Source organism: Macadamia integrifolia, chromosome 2, assembly GCF_013358625.1.
Source record: "Macadamia integrifolia cultivar HAES 741 chromosome 2, SCU_Mint_v3, whole genome shotgun sequence".
Classification (NCBI taxonomy): domain Eukaryota; kingdom Viridiplantae; phylum Streptophyta; class Magnoliopsida; order Proteales; family Proteaceae; genus Macadamia; species Macadamia integrifolia.
This window is the reverse complement of record NC_056558.1, coordinates 38,923,346-38,948,784: the sequence shown is the minus strand read 5'-3', so window position 1 is coordinate 38,948,784 and position 25,439 is coordinate 38,923,346. Positions and strand designations below refer to the sequence as shown.

Genomic DNA, 25,439 nt, shown 5'->3' with positions numbered 1-25,439 from the left:
TAATTTGAGTTTGTTCATAGCCATTGAAACTATGTTATGTAGTAGTAGAACCAATTCATTCATAGGCCTGAGATAAAAATGTGGTATAAACAAGAAATTATAGACAGAAAAAAAAGGGGGGTGACGCTCAAAGGTCACGAATTTCTTGAGTTACTGTAATATTATCCGCAATATGTCTGCCTTTTAGAAATGCAACTTGAAAGGGATAAATAAAAAAGGTAATACTTCCCTAAATCTCCAAGCTAAGAGCTTGGAAATTATTTTATAAGCAATCGTACATGCTGATCAATCGAAACTCCTCAAGAATAGAAAGCACGATCCTTTCTTCAGGATAAGGTCAAATAGAATATGATTAGCGCCCAAAGGTAGTGAAAGAGAAGAGAAGTAGTTTAGGACACAAAGTACATACAATGATACGACTAGGGGTGTCAACCGGTCGGGTCGGTTCGGTTTTGGTCAGGTTTAATTGGCCTTGAAGACTTTCAAAGGCTACACCGTGTCCGCCCATTTAATTAATCGGGCTTAGTTATTGAGGGCATGATACGCTTTACATTCGATCGGTCGGCCTCGGGCTATAATCGGGCCACTTTAATCGGGCTTTAGTCGGGCCTTAACCGGGCTACGGACATGCTTAATGTTAAACAGGCTTTAACCGGTTTTTAAACGGGCCCTCTTTAAAATGTGCTCTTATATTCTGGCCCACTCGTGCAAGCCCAAACAAATGACAATTAATCAATAAATGATGCCAAATATAACCATTATTTAAAATGTGAACATGTTTTTACTTTTTAATTTGGGGGGTAAAATAGGTATTCTACAATCATTAAAAGGTCGGGCTAGGCCGGTGCACAATAGGCCAGTCTCGATCGGGTGTTAAATGGTCAGTCTCGATTGGGCGCCCGACGGTCCAAGTAGCAAAACCAAGACCGATCGTTTATAAACGGGCTGGGCTCAAGCCCGACACGTTTAATAAACGGTCCGGTCTAGGCCGGGCCGGGCCGATCTATAAACGGTCGATCTCAATCGATTTAGTCGGTTCGGGCCACGAATTGACACCCCTAGATACAACACATCACTTTTGACAAATTCTTAACACCTTTGATGGAAGATTGATAATGTGTCTAATTTTAAGATTTTGAATCTAAATGAAATTCTGACCATCTGGCAGGAAAAAAAAAGAACAAATTGATCTTGTAGGATTTTCAAGAAAATTTTCAATTCCTTCCCCAAACAGGTGATTATTTTATCTATTTCTCAAATTTCGTGTGAATAGTTGAGATGTTGAGGAATAATGGGAAAGGCATTTCGAATTGGTCTTATTCTATTTTTATTCATTCCACTTGAAGAATGGAGGAATTCCAAATAATTGAACCTTCTTTTAATTGTTCAATCCCTCTTAATTGATCAATGTGTGATTTTATGAATCCTCGTTATTAAAGGAATTTTACCAAAAAAAAAATTATTATTAAAGGAATTGAAAGGATCCCTGGATTGATCAAATTTAAAAATCAAATTATCCATTTAAATTTCGATTGGCTAAAACCCCTGAGATGACTGAAAATAGATCTTGTGGAATCATATTGAGCATTTGACGATACATTTTGTACCTTCCTAAGAAATCAATCATTGCTTACCGACCACACTTTATCTTATCAAATCTAGTTCTTTTGGACATGTTCCTCAAGAATATGATTTGTGTGAATTCTTCCCCCATCAAAAATTTAATCATTTACGATGCACCCTCTAGTCCCATGCGCCCTCTTTTAATGATTTGTTTTGTCTAAAGACCAACTCTATTTTAATTGAAACTTAACATATAAAAGGAAACATTGGGCTCCAATTGCACAAAAACTACACCTTCGATGGAGAAAAATGGAAAAATGGTAAGCTGAAGGGCAAAGGTAAATACAACCTTAGGAATAAAATGACCATAAACAGATTGAAAACACAGAAAAAAGCCTCATGCTATGCTGTTTAGTCCCACATCGGACAATTTCAAACATTTTCCTCTTTATAATCTCATGGTTTGATGTTGACGGCCGCCGAGCACAGTTGTGCGAGCTTGTAAGCAAGTTGGGGGCACTAAGGTGATCGGACGTTGGTTCAGTTCATGTGGGTCGGGTTTTATGGTGCAACCAACCCGTCTTGTCCTTGCCAAGTGGGGAGAGTAGAGACATGAGGACCAGGCGAAGGCTTGGACTTCGTGGGTCCTAGGTGGAGGGCACTGCGCCAGGCGGGTTTCACAGAGCAGCAATAACCTCCCGCTCCTCACGGTGAAAGGATAACAAGCTGAAGCAAAATCTGAAGGTTACCTTTTTTGTCCCATTTGATACTGTTGCAAAATCTGGGATTTTAATGGTTGGTGGCATCCCCTCTTAGTTTTGAGTTGGAGGAACCATTCGGTTATGGTTCTTCTCCACAAGCCAGCCCTTATTATTTGGAATGGCTTTGGAAGGCAAGACTCGACAGGCCTAATGTTACATGGATAAGGGTACAATCCCTTCAAGGCGCCTTTTGACCAATAAGAGAAGGATAGAGGTTGAAGAGCCATCATCAAGATTCAATTTGAAGGAAGTTTGCTTAGTTAACAAATGCATCTTCAGCCGGTTCAGATTTAGAGGGAAAGAGTAACCCTAGGCTATGCTCCACTTCTTAGGATGATGCATCATGCATGTGCTATGTGTGATCCATCAGATTATTATTACTCTCGGTGCATTTTTCCTCGAATGAAAGAAATGTTGATTCCATAGTTCCTTCATCAAATTTGGGTGTTTTTGAAAGAGTTGCTTCTGCGAATTCCATGGTGAACTGGTCATCCCATTCCTTTTGCCTATCTCATGTGTGTGGAACCAGATCTTTTCTTTTTCAGCATCACTGAAGTAGGTAGGGCTGGGTAATAAATGATCCCCTGTTGTCTGTAGGCCTTCGATTCCACCGGGGTCTTACGGTCTCTAAGAAAGGGGAGAACTATCTAACTAAAGAAGAATAAGAAGTAAAACCGTTGGTTTATTTCACCGGGGGCTAATGAAAGCATGCACAAGAACATCGATATAGATGGATTTTTTATTTCAAAGGGTGGGCCGGTAACTTTGAAGCCATGCCACCATGTGGTGTTCTTTTTCCCACTATTTTTATTTTCAGAAGTCATACTTTGGGCTTAGATGTCATAGTTTAAGCCCAACAACACTGTTTTTTTATTGGGCTTCAAAAGTTTATTTGTTCCTAATTAGGCCAAAAAATGTTAATGCGATCTAGCAACAAAATCGAAGCGTTTAAAACCATTTGGTTGGAGATATTGGAACTATTTAATAAACAGTTATTCGGTCATAGTTTATACCTTTTATACTTTGAAATGAATGGAACAAAACCAATTAACACCTTTTTATGTGGTGTGAAAATGTCATTAGGAGAGGGTTGTTTGAGAGATAGTGTGGTCCCTACACTAGCACGGGGCCAATGGGATCTGCTATGGAGCATTAGCAAAGGCTAGGATTTTCCCCACCTTTCATGAGGGGAGGGGGTGGTCATTTTTACCCTCTTTGTGTCTGAGCATGTAGGTCTCACTACCTTTTAGGGTTTTTTTTTTTTTTTTTTTTTTAATGTAATTTTACTTTAATGCTACAAATTATTTCATTTGATTAAAAGAGGAAACGACAGCCATGTGACTAATGATGCATGTCTCATCACAATTTCTTTCTCTTCCTTTCTCATTTGATAACATAAAGTTCAAGTATTTGAATCGACACTCATCAACCTTCCTCCCCCTCTTTAGCCCTTAATAATGCTAAGTTAAGACGGTTGTGTGGAAATTCAATCATTTACCCACAATTTTTAAGGTGGTTTTTCATATCTTAAATTTGAATCCAAAAGAAACTACTAGGTTGCTAATTGTTTATTCGTACCATTACATGTTGTTTATTGTTTATTCCTATTAATTTTTCATTCTAACTGCTTGAATGACTTACCATTAAATAATGTTTATGTTATTTTATATTTTTATACCAAAACAAATATGTTATTTATATTTTATCACTCTATTAATTATTTAAAAGATGAATATCAAAGACTCGAGATAAATGATCATTTATATAATTCGGTTTAATTAAAACAAAATCTTGAAAAAAAAAAATTGATTTCATTCTTTAATTTGTGATGGCCAAAAGGTGATGATTCTTATACTTGTGGATAGACTTTCAGTGTTAGTGCATAATATTGAAATGGATATCAATCATCCCCAAAATTGATACGCTATTAGAATAGATCGATATCAAATCACCCATATCAATTAGAAATTTCTTTGATTTCTTAAGAAAATTGATTTTTGACCATTTTACCCTTGATCTATACCGTTCAATCGATATATTATCAGCCAGGTATCGAAATCAAAGACCTACGAAACCAATACGACCAAATACGCTTGGAAAAAACACATACAATGCCTGGTGTTTCAATATTAAATCTACAATATTTAGGCTCCGTTTGGTATCGTTCTAAAAAAACGTTTCTGGAGTTTTTTCGTTCTATTGGAACGAAAAAACGGAATCTTCTGTTTGGTACACTTATGGTCCGTTTATGTTTTTTTGGAACAAAAAGTGAAAAAAAAAAAAAAACTGAAAAAACGAGATTGGACGGAGTTCCGTTCTTCCCAGTTTCGTTCCATTTACCAAAAAAAAAAAAAAAAATCCAATAAAAATCTGAAATTTTGAAACACCATTTTTTTTGTTTAAAAACTGCGTTTTGACACAGAAACTGAAATTTTCGTTTTTGACATGAAACGGCGTTTTTGGAACAGAAACAATACCAAACAGGCCCTTAGTTTCCGCTTGGACCCTGACATGCATTGTTTCCTTTGGCCAATTTCGTAATTTGGTCCCAGTGTGGGCCCAGGTATTTTAGTGGGACCCTAGTTTTTTCTTTCTTTTCTGGGTAAACATGGATCCAGTATTTAGGAAATTAAAAGACAGGGGCAAATACGGGAACCGAAGCATCTCCAATGTCATAGTTTATTCAATTGACGTAAATGTCCTCCCCCTTTTCCATTATAGTCTTAAAGATTGATTTTGAGGAGGGCAAATAAGTCAGAGAACTGTGTGATGGAAGTCTTAATTCCGTTATTGCCCTTCTTATATTTATGGTTTACTTCCAACTTGTGGATTTTTTTTGTGGGCCCTATCCTATATGCGATAATGAGAAACGATTAGATAGATAAGCAGTGCACGAAAGATGCTGCCACTCGGCCCACTCCCTTGCAATTATTATTCCCACATGAGCCAATCTGTCTCTTCATGAAATCGGATTCCAAATTAGTGGCTTTTGATCCGAGTCCATTGCCTGCCCTGTGGACTCTGTGACCATCCCAGAAGAACTAATCAAAATTGTCCAATAGGCGGTGTTATCTAGTAGCTGGGTTAATAACTGACCATACTTAATCATGTGTTAGTAGATGGATTAAAGAAACGGGGGTTTAACGGTGTAGGAAACGCCGTCAGATTGAACGGACTAAACGGGGACGGAGGGGTTGGGACGAACGGGATTCAGAGCGGGAGTATAAAATTGGTTTTTCAAAGGGCTGAAGAAAGCTTTCATTCTCTCATTCTTTGGAGATCGAAACAAAGAATTAAGGAGAAGAACGACGAGGGGAGTTCAATGCTCAAAGCCTGAAACGTTTTGATTTCTCCTGTCTTGAATGTCTAGGAATTCCTTTCCTTTGGTTTTTAATTTCCAGTATTTGGAGATTTTAGCAAATCTTGGTTGAGCAGAAGGATAAATCTTAAATCTATTCATTGATGCTTGATTTTTGAAAAAAAAACGATTTCAGAGGTTTGTAATGCTGGACAAAGCTCAATTTTGTGTTGGTTCCTTTGTTTAATCCTCTAAGAAAGTAGTCCCTTTGGGTTTGTTTTCGGTTTTGCAGAGACATTTTTTTGGAAGATTAGGGGAGGAACGATCAGCGCATTTAAGATGATCAGAGTCTTCGGCTTGGAAGATCGGAATCTGAGACTATAGTCGACTAGCTCAATTGTCTCTGTTGCACTAGATACTGGATCCTAATCTCGGTTAAGGAATCGGTTGAGTGAGAAGTGGTTGTCGATTGACGTTCTTGTAATGGTGAATCTGAGTAGAAGATTTAGAAATCGTTCCATGGTGGAGAACTGTTGGTTCAGGACGGTAGATTTTTGAATTTGTGGTGGAGCTCTGGTCTTGTTAGTGCTCTGCCTGATGCTGTTTTGAAGGAATCATTCTGTAAGGAGGTGAAAATATAAATTTTTTTTCTCTGATTCTGTCTCAATTATTTAATTTGTTTAGCGCAACTTCTTTGATCTTCCGTCCTTCGTTTCTTAATTCCTTTTCCAACTTGTTTCAGTGGGCGAAAAGAATCGGCGCTTTCCTGTGGTGGTTTTGACAGAGGGGAACGCAGATCTTGGCGTGGAATTTCATTCTTGGAGGTATTGTGATCTTATAACAGATTTTTCATTCATGCCAATCTCTCTCTCCCTCTTCGCCTTCCCCACTTCTCCACTGGATTTCGGAAAGCTATTGTATAAGCAGAGAGCAGAGAGACTGGATTGAAAGGGTTCCTCCTTGGGTTTTCGGTCCAGCATTTTGATTTAACTGTGGATTTCGATTGTGTTATCCTTCTCGCTTCTTGGAATTAGATTTTGATGTTTTCACCTTCTCAGTGGTGGACACAAGGAGATTTCAGTTTATTGGAACTGACTGTAATAATTAAATTTGTTTATCTGAAAATTCATTTGATTTGAACATTTCTTCTCCTCATCTCTTCAAGCTGTTATAATTTCCCAGCGTTGAAGATCGTTCAATGATTTTCCTCTCATCTTCTTGACGCAACGAACCAAAAATTCTTGATTGGATCTTTTCTTAGCCATCGGCGTTGCCATAATTACTCCGATTGTTCTGTGATTGAAAGATAATCACCCCAATTCTTCAGCCTCTGTTACAGATTAGTTCTCTCTTCAATTTCCCCCAATTCTGTAGTTCTTTCTTTTCTTTTTTTAATTCATTTTTTTACATTTTATTAGATTATTAGATTAAAAAGGTATATTATACCTAATATATATATATATATTTGTGTAGGGGAAAAGGGTTAGATGGAAAGAGAGGTGGTGAAGAATCTTCCTCACCGTGGAGAGGGTTTATGTGGAGCTCCCACCGAGAGTACGTCTACGGATATCCTATTGCAGTGGGGCAACCGGAAACGACTTCGGTGTATGAAGTTTCAGGTCAAAGACGGCTCTTCCGATAAAACCACCGTTAGGGTCGACCGACGCGTGGTTAGAACAGACAAAGACCCTTCAACCTCCACCGCCGCCGCCACCACGGCAAATGACAACAATAATGATCTTAATCTCCGTCGACATCCCCCTTCGACGTCACCTCATCGCATTCTCAGGTACCGTCGGCGATACTCTCTATTTATTTCTGTTTTTGTTGTTTGACGAAAGCTTGATCAGATGAAATAAATCAAAATCCAATAAAGCGATAATGGGGTGTTGGATTCAAAATCCCAATCGGATCGTCGGTTTTCCTAATGGGAGGACGGTTTATCCATCATCCTACGTGGTGCGGTGGTTAATTTGGTCCTTTTGGAAAAACAGGCCTTATGTGGTGCCTGTTTGGACAATTGGACCTTAGTGGTCCATGTCGGGAGCCCGGAAATGGCGCGGTGTGGGCTGGTTGGGTCAATCTCTTCAACTTCCTGACACGTCTGCACTATATTTAACAGAGCCAATGATCCATTTATTTGGTTGGGAACCATTCTTTTGGGTCCCCCACTGTTGGTGCATCTTTTAACGAAAAAAAAATTTAGGTCGATCATACGAGAGCAGGGGAGCAGAGTTAGGTCTATATTGAAAAATTATGTACAAACGATCGTAGATTCCCTCTCCTTCCTAATACTCTATAATTTCTCTCATTTTTTATCAGGTAGGTTTTCGGTATTTCTTTCCACATGTTCATTGGTTTGGCATGAGGGATTTCAATATGTATAAATATATATTATACCTTTTAATGTTATTGATTAAAAGAAGAGGGTTCTCTGCCATTGTTGGAATTTCTCACATCACACCAATGACAATACAGAAAATAATATAAAATCACATGAGAGTTGGGGCTTTAGAACAAGAGGCACAAAAGAATAAAAAATCTCACGTGGAAGGGAAATGATACTTTAGCTTTGTGGCAATTTTGTTCTTTGACAAGTGAGAAGTTTTTAATATAATTCATGTACCATACAACCTTTCGGTCAATGTATTATACATCTTCTCACGTAATTTTTATGGGAAAAAGACATGAAGCAGAGAGCGAGTAGGGAGTAGGGAGTTTGATGTGCGAGTTAAGGCAGAGAGGGAGAGACGTAAGAGAGAGAGAGAGAGAGAGAGAGAGAGAGAGAGAGAAATCTCTTAGGTTTTGAGTTAAAACATGAACCGGTTGGGTTTGAATAGTCAACTCAATTCGATTTAAGTTGAAGAGCCACAGTTTTGGGTTGTTTCATTAGAGGGTTAATCTGAGTCGTTCATTCCGGAATATCCACTTGTTGACCTCTGCGGGGGTATTGCACATAATTGCACAAGATAGGAATTGTGGAGGATTTTTATCCTTAAAATCCCCCTTAGCATACCTAATTCAAAGGTAACCTGCTGGCATACTTTTTCTTATTTTTTTTTTTTAATTATTTGTTCTCCTCTTTAATCATGTAGATTTCATGTGAATGATAACATTATTACATTACCATTGGTGTGACATGTAGATTATTCTCCACACTAGGTTGTGGGGAACCCTCTCTCTTCAAAAAGCATGTTTGATTTTGTATTTGATATATTTTTTTTAACCTAAAATGAAGGTTGTTGATTTTTTTTTTTTTTTTCCCTTCGAGTCTTGCATGTGCTCAACATCGTGTGGGCCTTAATGTTTTCATTCATCCGTTATTGTTGTCCCCAATTTAGTTGTTGTATTACCGCTATGTTTCCGCTGCGTGGACGGACGAGGACACAACAACGTGTACGATGATGCGAGTTTACACTTCATTGTGCAGTGGACAACCAATCAGTGTCATCTCCACGTGGCATGCGATGGTACGGCCTAATCCACAACACCCCTCTCCTGTTGTGGGGACAGGTGGCGGACAGTACACCAGGTTCTCTCTAGCTTTTTTTCCCGTTACGTGTACACCAAAGAGACAGGGAGTGAAATACTCGTGCCAATTATGACAACTACCGAAATCAAAGCCGTTCGATTCGGTTATTGGAAAAATATCAGGTACAGATAAAATCCCCACAGTGCGACACGTATAGCCTTCTTCATAGAGCGAAAAAAGCATTATCTTAATCCAACGGCTTGGATCAATCTATAGGCACTGCTCCCTAGATATATCTTTTTCTTTCCCCAATCCCTCACATTCTGTCAAAACAAAGTGGTAATTACTCAATTAATCACTATATATTCTAATTTAATACGATACAGAAAAAGCATATTTCGTGCCTTCTCTCTTTCCCTGTAATCGCTAGTTTTATTGCTTTATTGTCTGTCTTATTAATTATTGTGACTGTGGTGCGGGGTGTGTATCCATCAGGAGTTCTGAGACTTTGTGCGCTATGAGGGGGCAAACTAACGGCATGAGGAGCTCCTCTTCACCAGAGACGGTAGGAGGAGGAGGAGGAGAGGAGAAAGCACTGGCAAAGAGGGGGAGTAACCACCACCACAACCACCACCACCACCACCATAACCACAACGGGAACAGAAACGGTGGTGTCGGTGGGGCGTCGCCTTCGTCGGAGACGGCGCAGGATAGCAAGAAAGGAGGAGGGGGAGGAGAAGGGTCACCATCGGGGAGCGAAGCGATCCAGGTATGGCCGCCGAAGTTCGTGATCGCGCTCACTAATAAGGAGAAAGAAGAGGATTTCATGGCCATCAAGGGGTCAAAACTTCCACAGAGACCCAAGAAACGTGCCAAGTTCATCCAGCGCACCCTCAACGTACGTAAGCTCCTCCTCACCTCCATTCCTCTTTCTATTTTCGATTTATTTATTAAAAATCAATTTTTTTTAAATAAAAAATTGAAATGACCTTTTTACTAATATTGGGGGTGGAGTTACTTAAACAGCCATCTCTCTCGGCTTTTGTGTCTGAGAAACAACTGCTGCCATTGCCATGTGTCCCTCGACGGGGTTGGATGATGGCTTAGTGCATCATCGACGGTACACTTGGCAATTGATTCGTTATATATCTATGATGGCTGGTAGGGATCGCTCTCTAAAGTCTTAAACTTAAAAGGAGTGACTTAGGACCACTTCTCTTCTTCCAATTCCAATCCTGGTCGTTGCACCGGATATGAGGGAGAGAAGGGGGAATTGTGGCGTCTGGTGACGTGGGCTCACGAGTCTTATGAATCGATGACGATCCACGAAGGCTGCAGGAGGTGGGGCCACCTGTACTAGTGGATGAGGGATTGGAGGGATTGCTTGAGGAAGGAGCAACACTTCTTTACAAATATGTACGGTGGTGGGGGAATATGGGGGGAGAAAAGAGGATAAAATGCATATCATGGTCGATGGTTCGGTTCCTGCCTCACTGTGCCATCCCTCCTGTGGCTTCTTGGTGAGCCGCAAAAGCGGAAGATTAGAGACTAGAGAGAGAAAAGTTGAAAAAGCGTTTTCCATGGGTCCCACACCTTACACGCTCCCCACTTTCCGTTAATCCCAATAACAACGATAGACTTTGGGATTTTTTCTTTTTGTGACGTTACCATTTAATAATGTTTGGGGGTATTCTTGTCATTAACTATACACGACATGCATGCTAATATAAGGATCAGTCATTTTTAAGGCATGTATTCTACCACTACCACGTAGCCAGCCAGATGATATGTTCATTCTGACCGTTGGATGAAAGTCTAATTCAATTAGACATTCCTTTTGTGTTGGAGTGCATGTATAGTATTCTAGTTAATATTGTGAACTCTTCCAACCCTAACTGGAAATAACTGGAAATAGACGATTTAAATTAAAAAATAAATAGTTTAGAATTATCTGGTGATCTTCGAAAATGTCACACCATTTCGACACATAGACAAGTACCCATCTTTTTTTATAGAGTTTTCATCTCAATTGATTTGATGTTATGGTTGATCTCTCTCTCTTGATCCGAAATACCTTTTCTCAGTCCAATTAGAAAATAATACAAGTGGATTAAAAGGTTCCCAAGGGGGTGAGGGGAACTTGATCCATTTCCTTGTGTAAGCCAACAAGATAATAAAAATAGGATCAAGGTTTAAAAACTCTATATTCGATATCCGAATTTGTCTCAGCTGATTCCAATCTGAATCGCCCCAAAAATATCCTCACCCAGACTGGTTAGAATCAAGAGGATCTGGCTCTTCTTTATGGCGCCTGTGGATCAAGGTTGGGAGGACCAGGCATGTGTCCCGGGGTCACCCTATCCATGGGATCACTCTCTTCTGGGCCTTATGGAAAAGAATCCTATCACTGTCTTTTCTTTTTTTTTTTTTAGTATTCAATTGTTCCTGTGGTGTTGTGGTTGCAGCTGGTGTGCCCGGGGTCATGGTTGTGCGATCTAACCCTGGAACGGTACGAGGTTAGAGAGAAGAAGATCACCAAGAAGGTAATTAACGTCATACTGGTTACTAGTTACTGATCATTATCCTTGATAGTGTATATATATATATGTTATAGCCATGGATAAAGGATGATCAGTTACTTTGTAAACATTTTGCAGAGACCAAGGGGGTTGAAGGCAATGGGGAATATGGATAGCGACTCCGATTAGATGTCAATACACTCTAGGAGAAGAAGCTGAAAGAGATATAGATAGGCAGGCTCTTAGGCATAATATATATGTAGAGGCTACTGGGAGGGAGAGATGGGGGAAGGAGGGGGGTTATGGGTTCCGCGGTGTCTTAGGTGCTCTATGTATTTGATTGTTCCATTGATTAATGTTTCTTGTTTAATCAAGAAAAGGATATGCATAGCCTGTAGCTATCTGATCCTGATGTAATGACAACTCTTGGTTTCATCTGTAAAGAGAAATTTTATTTGGGTGTTTAATTCATATTCAATGGTGGGGTCATGATTCTAAAAAAAGGAACGGAACATTCTGTATCGGTTGGATCGAAATGGTATTAGTCTTGACTAATTCCTAGTCTGGATCCACATGTATGATCTAAGGATAAAATCATATAAGAATTAATTAAGGAAAGAAGGAAGATCTGTTTGATACGACTCAACCCAGACGACTTGAAATTGGGTGGCATGGGTTAGTAGTTTGATCAAAGAACCCAAGATTATATCAATTCACATCAGATTTTGACTAACATGTTTCGAAAATGTTGAATTTAGAAAACAAGTGTTTCATACATTGAATTTGGTAGATAAAGATGAAAGCGCAGTTTGAAAATTTTGGAATCGGATATGACTGATCTTAATTCCAGCTAGTTTAAAATGGCTGAATTTAGAGTATTTGGAAGATCAAATCGCTGTGTTTTCAGATTCAAAGAGTCAATCCTACGGTTTTGGGATCGTAATCGATTCTAATGTGATCCAAATCAAAATCGATAGAAATCAAGTATATCTATCACATGACATGTCAATGCGACTCAATTTTTTGTGAACAAGTAGATCCAGGGTTCTTTGACCACATGGGCAAAGTTTTACCCCGGTCTGAGCAGATCATGACATCAGGTGGTGAAACAAAAACTTGAAATATCTAGAATGATCAATAAGGTACAAAGTCATACATGGAGGGTATACCTATATTGCAAGGTATGCATGTATTGAATTTGGGTCTTACATTTGACACGTGACCAATTTGGATTTTGACCTATTCAATAGTTGAAATTACCACGTCACCTTGTCATATATGGCAAAACAAAGTGGACATTCAAGGAGAATTCCATGTTGGGGTTGCATAAAGGTATTTTTTCAATTGTTGGACCCGTTACTTTTTTTTTTTCTAGGCATAACGGTTGGACCAATTACACCAACTCCCAAATTTTTTTTAAGGGAAAATGTAGGGAAAGTATAGGGGCTGAATCTAGACACATGGGAAAACATGATCAACTCGTCCCTCATGAAATGTGATAATAATCCCCCGTCTGATGCTTATGTGCACTCTCCCATTGACTCTTGCACTTTTGCTGGGATCACACACTCACACTTCCTCATGGGAAACACTTCCTTTTTTTCTTAATAAATAAGGGAAAGTATTAAGTGGCTTACATAGGAAACCCTTCTTTATGTGGGTTGTGAAAAAAAGGCAAATTTAATATTGCAATACAAAGATGAGTGAAGTTTCTGTCTGTTGCTGTCGAAAATCCGTATGAGTTGATCCTGCACAAGCATAGAAGGCAGAGGCCCGGAGCTTTGTCCGGGGTTAGTCCTCCGACGCTCAAGTTAGAGATCGGCCGCACAGTTTTTTTACAGGAGTAATGATGTGGGTTTTGATGCTTATCTTTTTCCTCCTCTCCGGCCCTCTCTTATAGCCCTTAGGGTTTAGGGTTTCTCTTTTCCTTGGAGGAATCCTCTTCAGGTCCGTCTCCTTTCCTTTTCGAGTCCTACTCGGATACGTCCTGTCTTTTCGTGGGAAATATTCTCTTTACGCAGTTGACGGAGTCGGAGTCCTTGCAGCATCTATCAAGTGGGCGACACGTGTCCTTACCATATGGGGCAATCAATTTAACCGTATCACTCTCAAATGATTCGTCTACATAAATATGCAGTGAGCGGCTGTTTCTGTTACAGGGTAGGTTGGGAGGGGATAAATTTTCGTGAACAAGTAAAACTCAAGATTCTTTGCTGTAATGTGATTAGCCAAATGGCTAACTAAAGTATATAAAACCAATAACTACCAAAAACGGGTGTTCATAAATGAGGTAAAACCTTGTGCAATGAAGCACTTGGTTCCCAGTTGCTCTCGATTTTGAGCTTAAAAATTTTACAATTGGCCAATTTAAAACCACCGGTAATAAAACCATTCCCTATATATATATATATTCAACAATCAAAATGACTTAATTACATTTTATATATTTTGGTCAAGAGAAACTTTTGCCTCAAAAAATATACAACAAATATAAAAAGACTTGTTTAATATTATTTTTATTTACAAAAAAAAATATTTATTATTATTATTATTATTTTATTCTTTTTATTTTATTTTTAAATTTTTTTTGGCAAGGAGGACTTGTTTAATATCAGAGGACTTCCAATAAGGGCCCCATAATCTGCCATCCAACAGCGACATTGTGTATTATGCTATCCACATCATCTTTTTTTTTGGGTAATGAATTAAACCACTCTATTAGTTTATTATATATTCGTTGTTAAGGCATCCAATAAGAATTTTTTATTTTTTTGTTAAGAAATCCATGAGAGAGGCAGATTCATAGAACCTATCCAATCTAAAACGCCTTGCTTTACAAATGGAGATGTGATACTTTATAATGTGTCATTGTACATTGATGGAAGAGAATAAGAATGTTACATAGTCGCATGGTCTTATATTAATGCTGGGATTAAATGCACATGAATATGAATAGCGGTAGATATTTTGTACTTTATATGGTGGAGTTATCATTTCACCCTTTTCTGTCGGGTGCAAGTCGACATGCTAAGGTAATGTTCTTTTCCCCTTGATGGAATACTCTTTTCCATTTGGTATTTTGTTTACTTTTCTAAGATAGGTTATTCTAAGATCATGTTCCGATGACCTTGGTAGGACCTCTGATATGGTGGGAAGAAGTATCCAGGCATATCTATGTAAGGGATAATTTTTTTTATAATGGTGTGCATGGATACAGTTAACAAGGCGGCTTGTCTCATGGCATATTAGATGAGGCCCGCCTGTTTTGGATAGAAGGATTCCAAAGATTTCATGATGAGATTCGAGTGGCCAGATCCTCTCCCAATGTGGTTACATGGGATTTTATTGTACATGGGGTATTGGATCACAAGTCAATGGTATATTAAATGCTCTGACTTATGGTTTGAATATTCTTTTGGCGGTGGAATCTTATCTGGAGAGGGTAACTTTAATCTCCCACATGAGGAGCTGATCTAGACAAACTGATAGGTGTGAAAGTTTGGATCTGATAATCCGAACCTGCCCTACCCTGCCTTGAGCCCAAATAGGGTTTGAGCCAATTTTTTTATCCTGAGGACGAGTTGGGATTGAAAACCCCAACGAGACCCAACCTGACCCAAAATTTAATCCTGAATTTTTATATTAGAATTTAGGGCTCCTATTAGTATTTCATTTTCTATAATTTTTTATTATATAAGTTATGAATGGCAAAAACAGGTCAATCAAGGTTAATCCAACAATTGCAGAAGCCAAGGTTAACCCAACTTAGCTCAGCTTGACCAAACCCAACCCAACCTGGCCCTGACAGTGTCAATTAGGGTTGGGTTGGGTTGAATCCAGTAAGGTTGGGCCTGAACATGAACCCGATAGGGTTGGGTTTGGTTTGGGTTGAATTTTGAAGACATAGGATTGGATTTGGGTTCTAAGAAACACAACCCTGTTTCACCCTTACTTGCTAACATTAGGGTTTCAGTACACGATGTAAACATTGTTATCCATCATTGTGGATATCGATACCGATTAGCCATAGCGGGCCTAATTGGACCATTTTGCACTTCAAAAACTGATACAATGGTTTATGGCTTTTTGTTTTTTGTGCTCTGATGTTCTAATACCATTGAAATGGTAACGATCAAGTATTGATATCAGTCACAACAGAAATTGATATGAATTGATCAGTACCTATATAGATTGGACTGTTTTGCTTTTTAAAATATAGATGTCTTGATTCTTAGACCATTCTACAATCCCTAATACCGCTACCACTGTATGCTATCGTATCTATATCGGATACTAGTGTTATCAATGTGATATAGTCGTTATGATATTGATACCGATAGTAATATTGATACCTAGGACTATTGAAAATATCCACTACTTATGGACCTTTAAAATTTCTAGAATAAAAGATTTATATATATATATATATTGGGTAGTAGTAAAGGATTTATCATATGCTTGACATCAAGGATTATACATTCCATCTAAGGGTGTCAATGTGTATTTAAATTGAATTACCGAACTTGATACTATATCGAATTACCGGTATCAAATCGAACCGAATTAAATTTGATACGATATCAGGATGGGGTATAAATACTGAACCAATATTTGGTATGAAATCAGTATGATGTATGATATAAAAAAACACACCATATCATATACCGATATTATACCGAATATTGAAACGATTGATAAATTTGATATGATATCGATATGAGAATTTTATACCGATTTCGATTAATTTATCAGGATAGGATATACATGCAATGTAGTAAATCGATATCATATGAAATATCGATACCAAACTGAATTAACATCTTTGATTTCACTCAGGAATTTAGACTTATTATTACTCTCCTTATGGTATGTGTCATGTCATAATATACCTCGTTCTAATTTTGCCAACACCACTATGGTAGACAAGGAATTTTTGTGGGCGAATGCTTTCCACTTTCTTAGCCTACCCTATAGCCTACCTATTATTTGTCTATATGTTATGCAATCATACCCATCAAAGAATATTACCAAAAAAACGGAAAAAAAAGGAAAAAGAAAAAGAAAAACAAAGGGTAATACCCATCAGAAGATCTCCACAAAGAGTTTAATCATCCTTACCATTGTTGTCCATTTGAAATAATCACCTCAAGGTAGTGGAAACAGGAAAGGGTTGGGGCCTTGGGGGTCAATGGCTTTGGACATGGACCTTGGGTCTGTTCTACAACATCCCCATATCTAAGTTGAGGCGATCTTAAGCTGGATAGGACAGCAATTCATTTGTCACATGTGTGTGATGGGGTTGTATCCCCGTCAGCTTCATGGCCATTGATTAGGCGGCTTGAAGTGAATCATTACCCACCCGGTTGCCCCTTGATTCCCAAAATCTGGACCATACTCTGAAAGAGACTGCACTTGTCAAGGAAGGAAGGAGAGGGAGAGATAGAGCGCACACCACATCCATTTGCTACGAGTCCGTGACAAACCAACTGGCACAGCCACGTGCAATTGTTTCGCTCTGTGAATCTATAGGGCTTCCCAGTTCCCGGTAAGTTTCTACGAAGTAGACCCGTCCTCCCGTCCCTACTTCAAGCTCAGTTGCTAACTAGCAGAGAGAGAGAGAGAGAGAGAGAGAGAGAAGGAGGAAGAGGAAACCATGGTTTTCTGTAAATGGGTTTCTCTGTTTTTCTTCCTTCACTTGTTTGGGACAATACCCACTTTGTCAAATTCTTCCTTGACGACAGAACTAGCCGATATACCTGTGAGTTTTCTCAATCGTGCCAAAACACCGGAGCTTGTGGACTGGATGGTAGGTATTAGGAGGAAAATACACGAGAACCCAGAACTTGGGTATGAGGAATTTGGGACCAGTAAGCTTATCAGAGATGAACTTGATAAGATGGGCATCCCTTACAAATACCCAGTTGCAGTTACTGGCATCATCGGCTATATCGGGTCCGGTAAACCACCGTTCGTTGCAATAAGAGCAGATATGGATGCTCTTGCTATGCAGGTCAGAATCAGATTGACTCGAAATTTTATTTTTCTCTATTTTCTTTGAAAATTAATATGGTTCTAAGGATGAGGTCAATGCATTTCTGGGTATGGGAATCGATTATTTTGTTCTCTGGGTCACTAAGATTTGATTTTTCTAGCTAGTTTGCGGGAGATTTATCCACAAAATGTTCTATGAAGTTGCTTACTTGGGTTTTACTGTGATGATATAGGAAAGTGTGGAGTGGGAGCACAAGAGTAAAGTCCCTGGGAAGATGCACGCTTGTGGGCATGATGCCCATGTTGCCATACTTTTAGGTGCCGCTAAAATCCTTCAAGAGTATCGCGATAATTTGCAGGTCTGTTTCTCTTACATGCTTAATCGGCTGATCCATCATGTTTCTCTTTTATTTGTTTCTCGTATTGGTTGTTTCCCAGTGTCCTGCTTTAGAAATTGATTCAGGGGTCTTTGACCTCCGATCAATATGGGTTAGAAGTCATAATCTTCATCAATAAAACTCTTTAATGTTAGTAATATTTCATAAGTTGAATTTATTTGTCCCAGGGGGGAATTGTGCCCTTCAATCTCTTTGCTTGTGTTTTGTCCCCAAAAAAAAAGATCTTTGCTTTTGTGTGTGTGTGCAAGTGAGGGATCATCATATTGAGAGTTTTGTTCACTGCATCCCTTTATTAAGCTTAAGAAAGATGAAATAAGGAAAAGAAATGGGGAAGACAGATAGCTGATGCTGTTGACCGCATCTTACTTAGATCAGGTTTGTATATATATATAATACTTTTGCACATAAAATTTAATGAAGAGTTTTCAAGAGGATAGGAGTCAGACACTGCAAGTGGAAATAGCCTACCTGGTTCAGTATGCCTTTCGACAGGAATCCAAGGAAAAGAAATGGTAGTATGCTCACATTTTATATGGGTTAATCATGGGGTTGTCTGATGTCATGTTCTTGCTCACTGTTTGGAAGTTATGAATTTGCCATAGTGTGGGCCTTCTTATCTTTCACTCTAATGTTAGCGTTGCATCTATACCTAATTGCTTATGGCTAGCTTGTGAGAATATTCCATATCATATGATTTTGAGAACAATACAATAACATAAGTTCCACCGGTATATAGGCTATGCTTGATTCATCCAAGGTAACAAAGGGTAAAAACTGACCCTTTTCCCTTTTCCTTAATATACATACACATGACAACCCTTTATTTATATTTGATTGTAACCTTTGTGTTCTCATCTTGTTATTTTGATATTCAGGGAATAACTCAGAATTGTTTTGGTGAAAACTTGAATGGAATTTTTGGAATGTTAATAAGGCTATGGTTGGATGTCAATAAAAGAAAAGGAATCATTCTTGAGTTGGGAAAACATATTTTTGTGCTTGAACATTTTCCAGACTTTCCTCCTGTTTATTCTCATATTATATAATTTTTTTTTCCGGATAAGTCCCTTATTACGAAAAACTTGTCCCATCCAAAAGGAAAAAAAATAAAAAAAAGTTGTTACTCCCTCAGGATAATCAATCTAGTTTACTGCTTTTGATAGTTGTCTTCCAAGTCCCATCACAATTTGAAGTAAATGAACTAGAATAAACTTTTGAAACTACTCTTCTTCCAATTATTAGGTACCTTATTATAGTCTGTCGTTATAAGCGTTGGCTGACTTGTAGTGATGTGTCAGATCAACAGTCGGCACTTATTATAATTAGCCATAACCCGTCAATCTTTTTGCATGGATCCTTGCGCTCGTCCTTGCTTGGAATCCCCGTGTAACCGACCCCATTAAGTTGGGATAAGGTTGTTGTTGTATATGATTAATTTCTAATCTGCATACTTGAGCCAAAAACTGTCCTTACATAAGTGCAGTTCACCTTAGCTAGTTTAAACAAAATGGATGTCCTGACAAACTCTTAAAATGATTACTTGGATGTGTATGTAGACATGCTAAGAAAATTATGTTGGTATTGGCATGAATGGTATAGCGTGATGTTCTAAAAATACCATAAGTTTGTTATCTATGAAAGGTGCCAAATGGGTTCTTCCAGTTCAGTGGCTGGGTTGGCAGCAATTGTTCCATTACACGGATGAAGTGATCATGAAAACAAATTCAAATATGAAGGTCAACATTTTTTTACCAGATTTCTTGAAAACAAAACATTAGATGGTGCTATGTTGTCCAAGGGAAGGGTTGGTTATATTTTGGTTTCAAACTGCAAAGAATTTAAATTGAGTAGTGTTGCTGACTTTGAACTACATTGGCTCATTGTTTTTGGATGGTAATGTTTTTGTGTCTTTTGGGGCCTTTTGTATAGTTTTCAACAGAGGCCTTTATCAGCATAAATTGCAAATATAAAAATAAAATACATCCAAGTGATTGATAGATTTAAAGAGATCAATTCCTGAGATGTCTCTTGAATCCATAGCTGGGAATTGCTTCCTGGTATTGGATAATGCACAACCTCCCCTTCTGAACTCTGCGTATGAAGTCTTTTATGTGAACAGTATATGAGGCAATGTTTTGATGGTTGGTTGCTTGATTTTGAGAGTACACAATATCCTTGTTATATACTTTTACTGCATGTCAGATGTGGAGTTTCTTCTCCATTTGCTTCTCTGCTGCCCTTCCACCAAGAAATCTGGTCTTTTTCTGTTGTCTTGCAGTGGCTTGTTAAAATTGGAGTGTTCCTGCTGGTTGTTGATGCTAATAGATTTTTGTAAATAGACCTTAGGAAACGAGGAGAAAAACTTGGTGCCATTTGCATACGTTCAACCTGGAGTATGTGGAAGAGGTCCAATAGTCTTTTTATGGTAAAACCTCTCTACTCTACTAGGTAAAGTGGATGAGAAAGTGAAGTTCTTGCACTTTGTTTGGATCTCAATTCTTGTTGATTGGAAAGACATCAAGTTCTCGAGGCCCTAACCAGCAACTGGGGAAGGATTCTTTAATATGATTATTTTCCTAATTAATTTTGTTTTCATTGGTAGGAGTGTGATAGGATTTTGACAATAAAACTTCTCCATTTGCTAAGGTGGTGAAGTATTTGTTTGGACCTCCATTCTTCTTAACTTTAAAGGCTCCAACTTCTCAGGTCATAACTGAGAATTGGGTAAAGATTCTCTATGATGATGGTCTTATTTTGTTCTTCTTTCACTGATTATACTGGCCTTTGTTTCTTCATCAATAAAATCTTTGTTTAGGGGAGAGGGATACTTAAAGGTCACAGAAGAGATTATTTTATTTTAAATAATTTTTAGTAATTTTTTTTAAAACAAAAATGGCAAGAAGTAACTTTTTTAAAATCGTGCAGCTTAACATGACTCAAAACTTATTTTTTGCTGAACTGCTTCTTGAAATTCTCAAAATTTGGATGCTTTGTTATTCAGTCTTTGAGCACATCTGAATCCAATTCTAATTCTCAATTCTTCCAATTTCTGGGAAATTTGTATAATTATAATTGTCTCCAAGTTTTGGAATTGGATACTTACGTTTGGATGCACTATCTGCGTCTCCAGTTCTTCTCCTCACCTTCAGTTGATGGCAAAAACCCCTCCCCTCCCCCCCCTCCATTTGTTCCTGTTTCTTATGTTAACCGCAAAATGACAAGTATGCCCTCTACTGAAGTGCATGTGATGCATGGTCTTTGAAGCCCTTAGTGCAGAATTGGCGAGAATTGCAATTTCACTACTCCAAAGTTGCTGCTTTTATGTGTGCCTTAGAAATGAAGAATTGGGCTGAAGGTCAATTCTCAATTCTGGCTGATCCCAAGAATTGGCCTCCAAAATTGAATCCGCTTGTATACGTCATGATGCCTTCTAATTCTCAGCCTGCATTGAGAATCAGAGTTGAAACCAAAGTGCACATTGTGGATTGACTTACATAACACTGTTGCAGTCATGTAATAGTCATTGATTCCCACTCCTTTCTCCAAGTTTCAGATATAGCAATTTTTTATTTTCATCTCTCTTCATTAAAATTTAGATATGCATTGGTGGATGGGACATGTGTTTCAGATGACATATGGATGCATAGCAACATTCCTTTTGAGATATTTTACTGTTGGGCATCATGGAAATTTACAGCCCTGAGGTTTTGACTTAACTCTGCATGCTGAGTAGGGAATGGAAGAATCTGCATTCTTTGTATTGACTTTATTATTTTGTGCATTGGTGCCTGGAATTGAGTTTGAAAATCAAATGAATATTGTGGATGTGTCAAGGAAAAGAATATTCCAGCAGAATGTTTGGATAAATAATTGATCTTTTGTCACTGGTTTATTATTGAATTATTATTTTGTGTTTTGAGCAGGGAACTGTTGTTCTTCTTTTCCAACCAGCAGAGGAAGGTGGTGGGGGAGCGCAGAAAATGGTCGAGGCTGGAGCATTGGAGAATGTTGATGTTATCTTTGGGCTCCATGTAGCCACTGATGTACCAATTGGTCAAGTGGCTTCCAGGCCTGGCCCTACAATGGCTGGAAGTGGCTTCTTTGAGGCAGTAATAAGTGGAAAAGGGGGTCATGCAGCCATCCCTCAGCATACAATAGACCCAATTTTGGCAGCCTCTAATGTGATTGTTAGCTTGCAGCATCTTGTTTCACGTGAAGCTGATCCTCTGGATTCACAAGTATGGTTTCGTCCCGTTTTAATGTTGCAAAATTTTTTTTTTTTATTATTATTTTTTTTTAATCTCAAATGCAAGAATAGTTTAGATTTTGTTATTATTCTAATTAAAGCAGCCAATATTATTCAAGATGATGTCAGCCTCTCCATTCATGTTCTAAATTTCTTCCCAAAAGCATTGAATCACATGACACAATTCAAAATCATTTTTAGTTAACATTTGAACAGTTGGAAAAATATATGATAAATGATGGTTCATAAGGTTGGATTAAAATTCAAGATCTGACAGATCACCAACCAACATAATTGCTTGTCTACCTGAAGGTTGGAATGCCAAAACAGACATGGTTTTAACAGTTAAAAATATGAGAAAAATTCTCCACATGGTGAGCCATAGGGTTGAGACGGCTATCAAAATTTGACGTGTCATTAATCCAAGGGTTGACCTGGTAACTGATGGAGGGACTGGCTCAGTCTTCTACTTGTCACAAATAGAGGTACCCGGATGTCTGACTGTGGGTTGATTTAAGCTGTGTTTGGTATGCATTCTCGGAGTAGATTTGGGATCTATAATGCTTTCTGATGCCTGATTATTCTCTATGTTCTCACTTCAGAATGCGTTCTAGACTCAAAATGCATACCAAACACAGCCTTGGCATTCTAGACACAGAATGCATACCAAACACAGCTTAAGCATTCTAGATCGAGAATCTATTCCAAGAATGCATACCGAACAGAGTCTTAGTCTTCGACATGGCATAAATAAGAGTTGCCCAAATCTCCCTCTGCGTTGCCCGTGTAGAAAACCTTCCATATGAACTTGGTCTTGATGTACTTGCAGGTAGTTACAGTCGCAAAGTTCCAAGGAGGTGGTGCATTTAATGTTATTCCAGATGCTGTAACAATTGGTGGCACCTTCCGAGCTTTTTCAAAAGAAAGCTTTATGCAACTCAAGCAAAGAATTGAGGAGGTAGAGAAAATTAGCAATGAAATGTCTACATTTATACATTTAGACATTTATAAACAGCTTGTCATGGTGACTTATGCTTTTTAAAATGCAAATGACAGGTTATCACAGGACAAGCTGCAGTGCAAAGGTGTAGTGCAAGTGTTAATTTCCTTTCAGGCAAGAAGCCCTTTTTTCCTGCAACAGTAAACAATGAAGACCTGCATGAGCATTATCGGAAGGTTGCTGGGGATATGCTTGGTGTGCACAACCTGAAAGTCATGCCCCCATTGATGGGATCAGAGGACTTTGCATTTTTCTCAGAGGTCATACCTGGTTACTACTACTTCCTTGGCATGAAGAACGAGACACGTGGACCTCTTGCATCTAGTCACTCCCCTTATTTCACGATCAATGAGGATGCACTTCCTTATGGTGCAGCACTGCATGCATCTTTGGCTACAAGGTACCTTCTTGAATTCCAATCCAAGTCTCAGTTAGAAGAGGGGAAGGTCCATGATGAATTGTGAGGCAATTCTTGTATCTCATGTTCCTGACTTTTGGTGCCACATATCTGCAGCAGTTAAAAAACATTTTTCCTGTTTCAGTAATTTAAACTGATCTGCTTATGTGTGTAAATCATTGACAAGTGCATCAGTAACAGGTTGTGATATGATACAAATTATAGATCCATTTGAAATATTTATATTTTGGATATAAGTTGGGCAATGTTCAAAAGTTGACTGTACAGGATTGAGGCCTCCCACCTACTTCAGAAGCTAAATGCTTTTCTTCTTTTATTCTATTCTAATGGATTATGGATGTTGATGCCTCAGGTGTCATGGCCTCCAATCAGTTATTAGAAAAATATTTTTTTTATTTTCCTATCACCTATTTAACACAGTTTATGATGGGCATCATTGACTTTGTCAAAAAATGCACTTATACAATTTTTATTCCCTTACTAATGGTATGGAGTGGTTTATTTATTTATTTATTTATTTTGGTTGGAAAACAAAATATTAAGCTAAGAGAAAACTATTTTCAGCAGTTTTTATCTGTCAGTTCACTTGATGAATTTAAACTAGCACCCCTACCTGCTGCTCTAGTAGCTCCTGAAGTAATATCTAAAGACTTTAAATAAATATTTACATTCATCTATCTCAAAATTAAAAAAAAAAATAAAAAAGAAGAGAAAATTGTAAGTTCCTATAAGTCCCATGGCCAGCCCTTTTGATTACCCTGATTCAGCAGATTAATCAAATCAAAGTTGTCAATCTGAACTACTTTCCGGTTCCCCCTTTTCAGTTACTTGGATAGTCCAAAAATGGCATATAGCACGAATGGTAAGAGACACTTCTATTAGAAGATAAGATCAATCACCCATTTATAGATAGCATTAATTAATAAAGCACGAAAGGGTTTATTACTCGAAACACATTTATTTTTAAAATTTTAAAGAAAGTACATGGTGATAATAACAAAACTGGAGACAAAATGAAGTTTTTAACTAAATTCAACTCAGAATAAGACCGGAGGAACTCTTTACATAACCTCTGTTGTCTCGCCAATTAGATAATGCTTAGCAAAGAGCAAAATCAAAATAAAGATAAAGTTTTCCTTCATCCGTGGCTGAATGATGGGACAGTCCAATGTATCCTAAAAATAAATGCCGTAATATCTTTTAGACTTCACAGAATAGAAATGCAGTTTCAATATGTACTACTTAAGCAAGTTTGTCTTTAGTACCAATATTATGGACCAAAACTCTCCACAAAAATATTATGAGTGCCTCCAAATTGTCTTCCAGAGCATATTTTTACTATGATAAAACCTAGATTTTAGATTACGTTCAAGGACAAAATTAAGCACCAAAGCGGCTAGATAATACCTCATTTGGGGATAAAGGACAAAACCAACCATCATTAACAGAAGTATCACCTAGTGGAGTTTCAAGAATAGCTTTAGCTATGTAGGGAGGGAGAAAAGGAACCTACCTTTATCAAAATTCCATTGATCACCTATATCTTTGACAGAAGAAACATTACTACAAAGCCTAAGATCACAAGGCACTCTATAATCCTTAAAAGCAGGAACACAAGGCTCACACCAGACAGAAATGTGAGGATAGATAAGCACCTTTTGGCATAATAATTGTTTAAGAAAGAGGATCGGATTCAGATCCTCTCCAGTTGAGGGGTGGCCAGAGAAGGACCTGTGAAGAGAGAGAGAGACACACACAAAACAAGAGATAGAA

At 38.2% G+C, this 25,439-nt stretch overlaps 2 protein-coding genes across 6 annotated transcripts; both read left to right on the top strand.

Moving 5' to 3' along the window:
- The first annotated feature begins 5,547 nt into the window (after positions 1-5,547).
- Positions 5,548-12,084, top strand: LOC122090181 (probable serine/threonine-protein kinase DDB_G0282963). 5 transcript variants are annotated; one of them, XM_042660043.1, is made up of 7 exons: positions 5,548-5,820; positions 5,915-6,251; positions 6,365-6,446; positions 7,096-7,411; positions 9,590-9,996; positions 11,560-11,637; positions 11,752-11,812. In XM_042660043.1, the coding sequence occupies exons 4-6, from the start codon at positions 7,110-7,112 to the stop codon at positions 11,613-11,615; spliced, it is 765 nt and encodes a 254-aa protein (XP_042515977.1). In that variant the 5' UTR covers positions 5,548-5,820; positions 5,915-6,251; positions 6,365-6,446; positions 7,096-7,109; the 3' UTR covers positions 11,616-11,637; positions 11,752-11,812. The 5 variants fall into 5 exon arrangements, with proteins under 5 accessions (XP_042515977.1, XP_042515976.1, XP_042515968.1 ...); XM_042660042.1 differs by having other exon boundaries at positions 5,558-5,820; positions 5,915-6,243; positions 9,590-9,992; positions 11,752-12,084; XM_042660034.1 differs by having other exon boundaries at positions 5,559-5,820; positions 9,590-9,992; positions 11,752-12,084.
- Positions 12,085-17,109: 5,025 nt separating this feature from the next.
- Positions 17,110-23,982, top strand: LOC122071822 (IAA-amino acid hydrolase ILR1-like 4). Its single transcript, XM_042636242.1, has 5 exons — positions 17,110-17,623; positions 17,838-17,963; positions 21,926-22,240; positions 23,078-23,206; positions 23,305-23,982. The coding sequence occupies exons 1-5, from the start codon at positions 17,267-17,269 to the stop codon at positions 23,710-23,712; spliced, it is 1,335 nt and encodes a 444-aa protein (XP_042492176.1). The 5' UTR covers positions 17,110-17,266; the 3' UTR covers positions 23,713-23,982.
- The last annotated feature ends 1,457 nt before the right edge of the window (positions 23,983-25,439 follow it).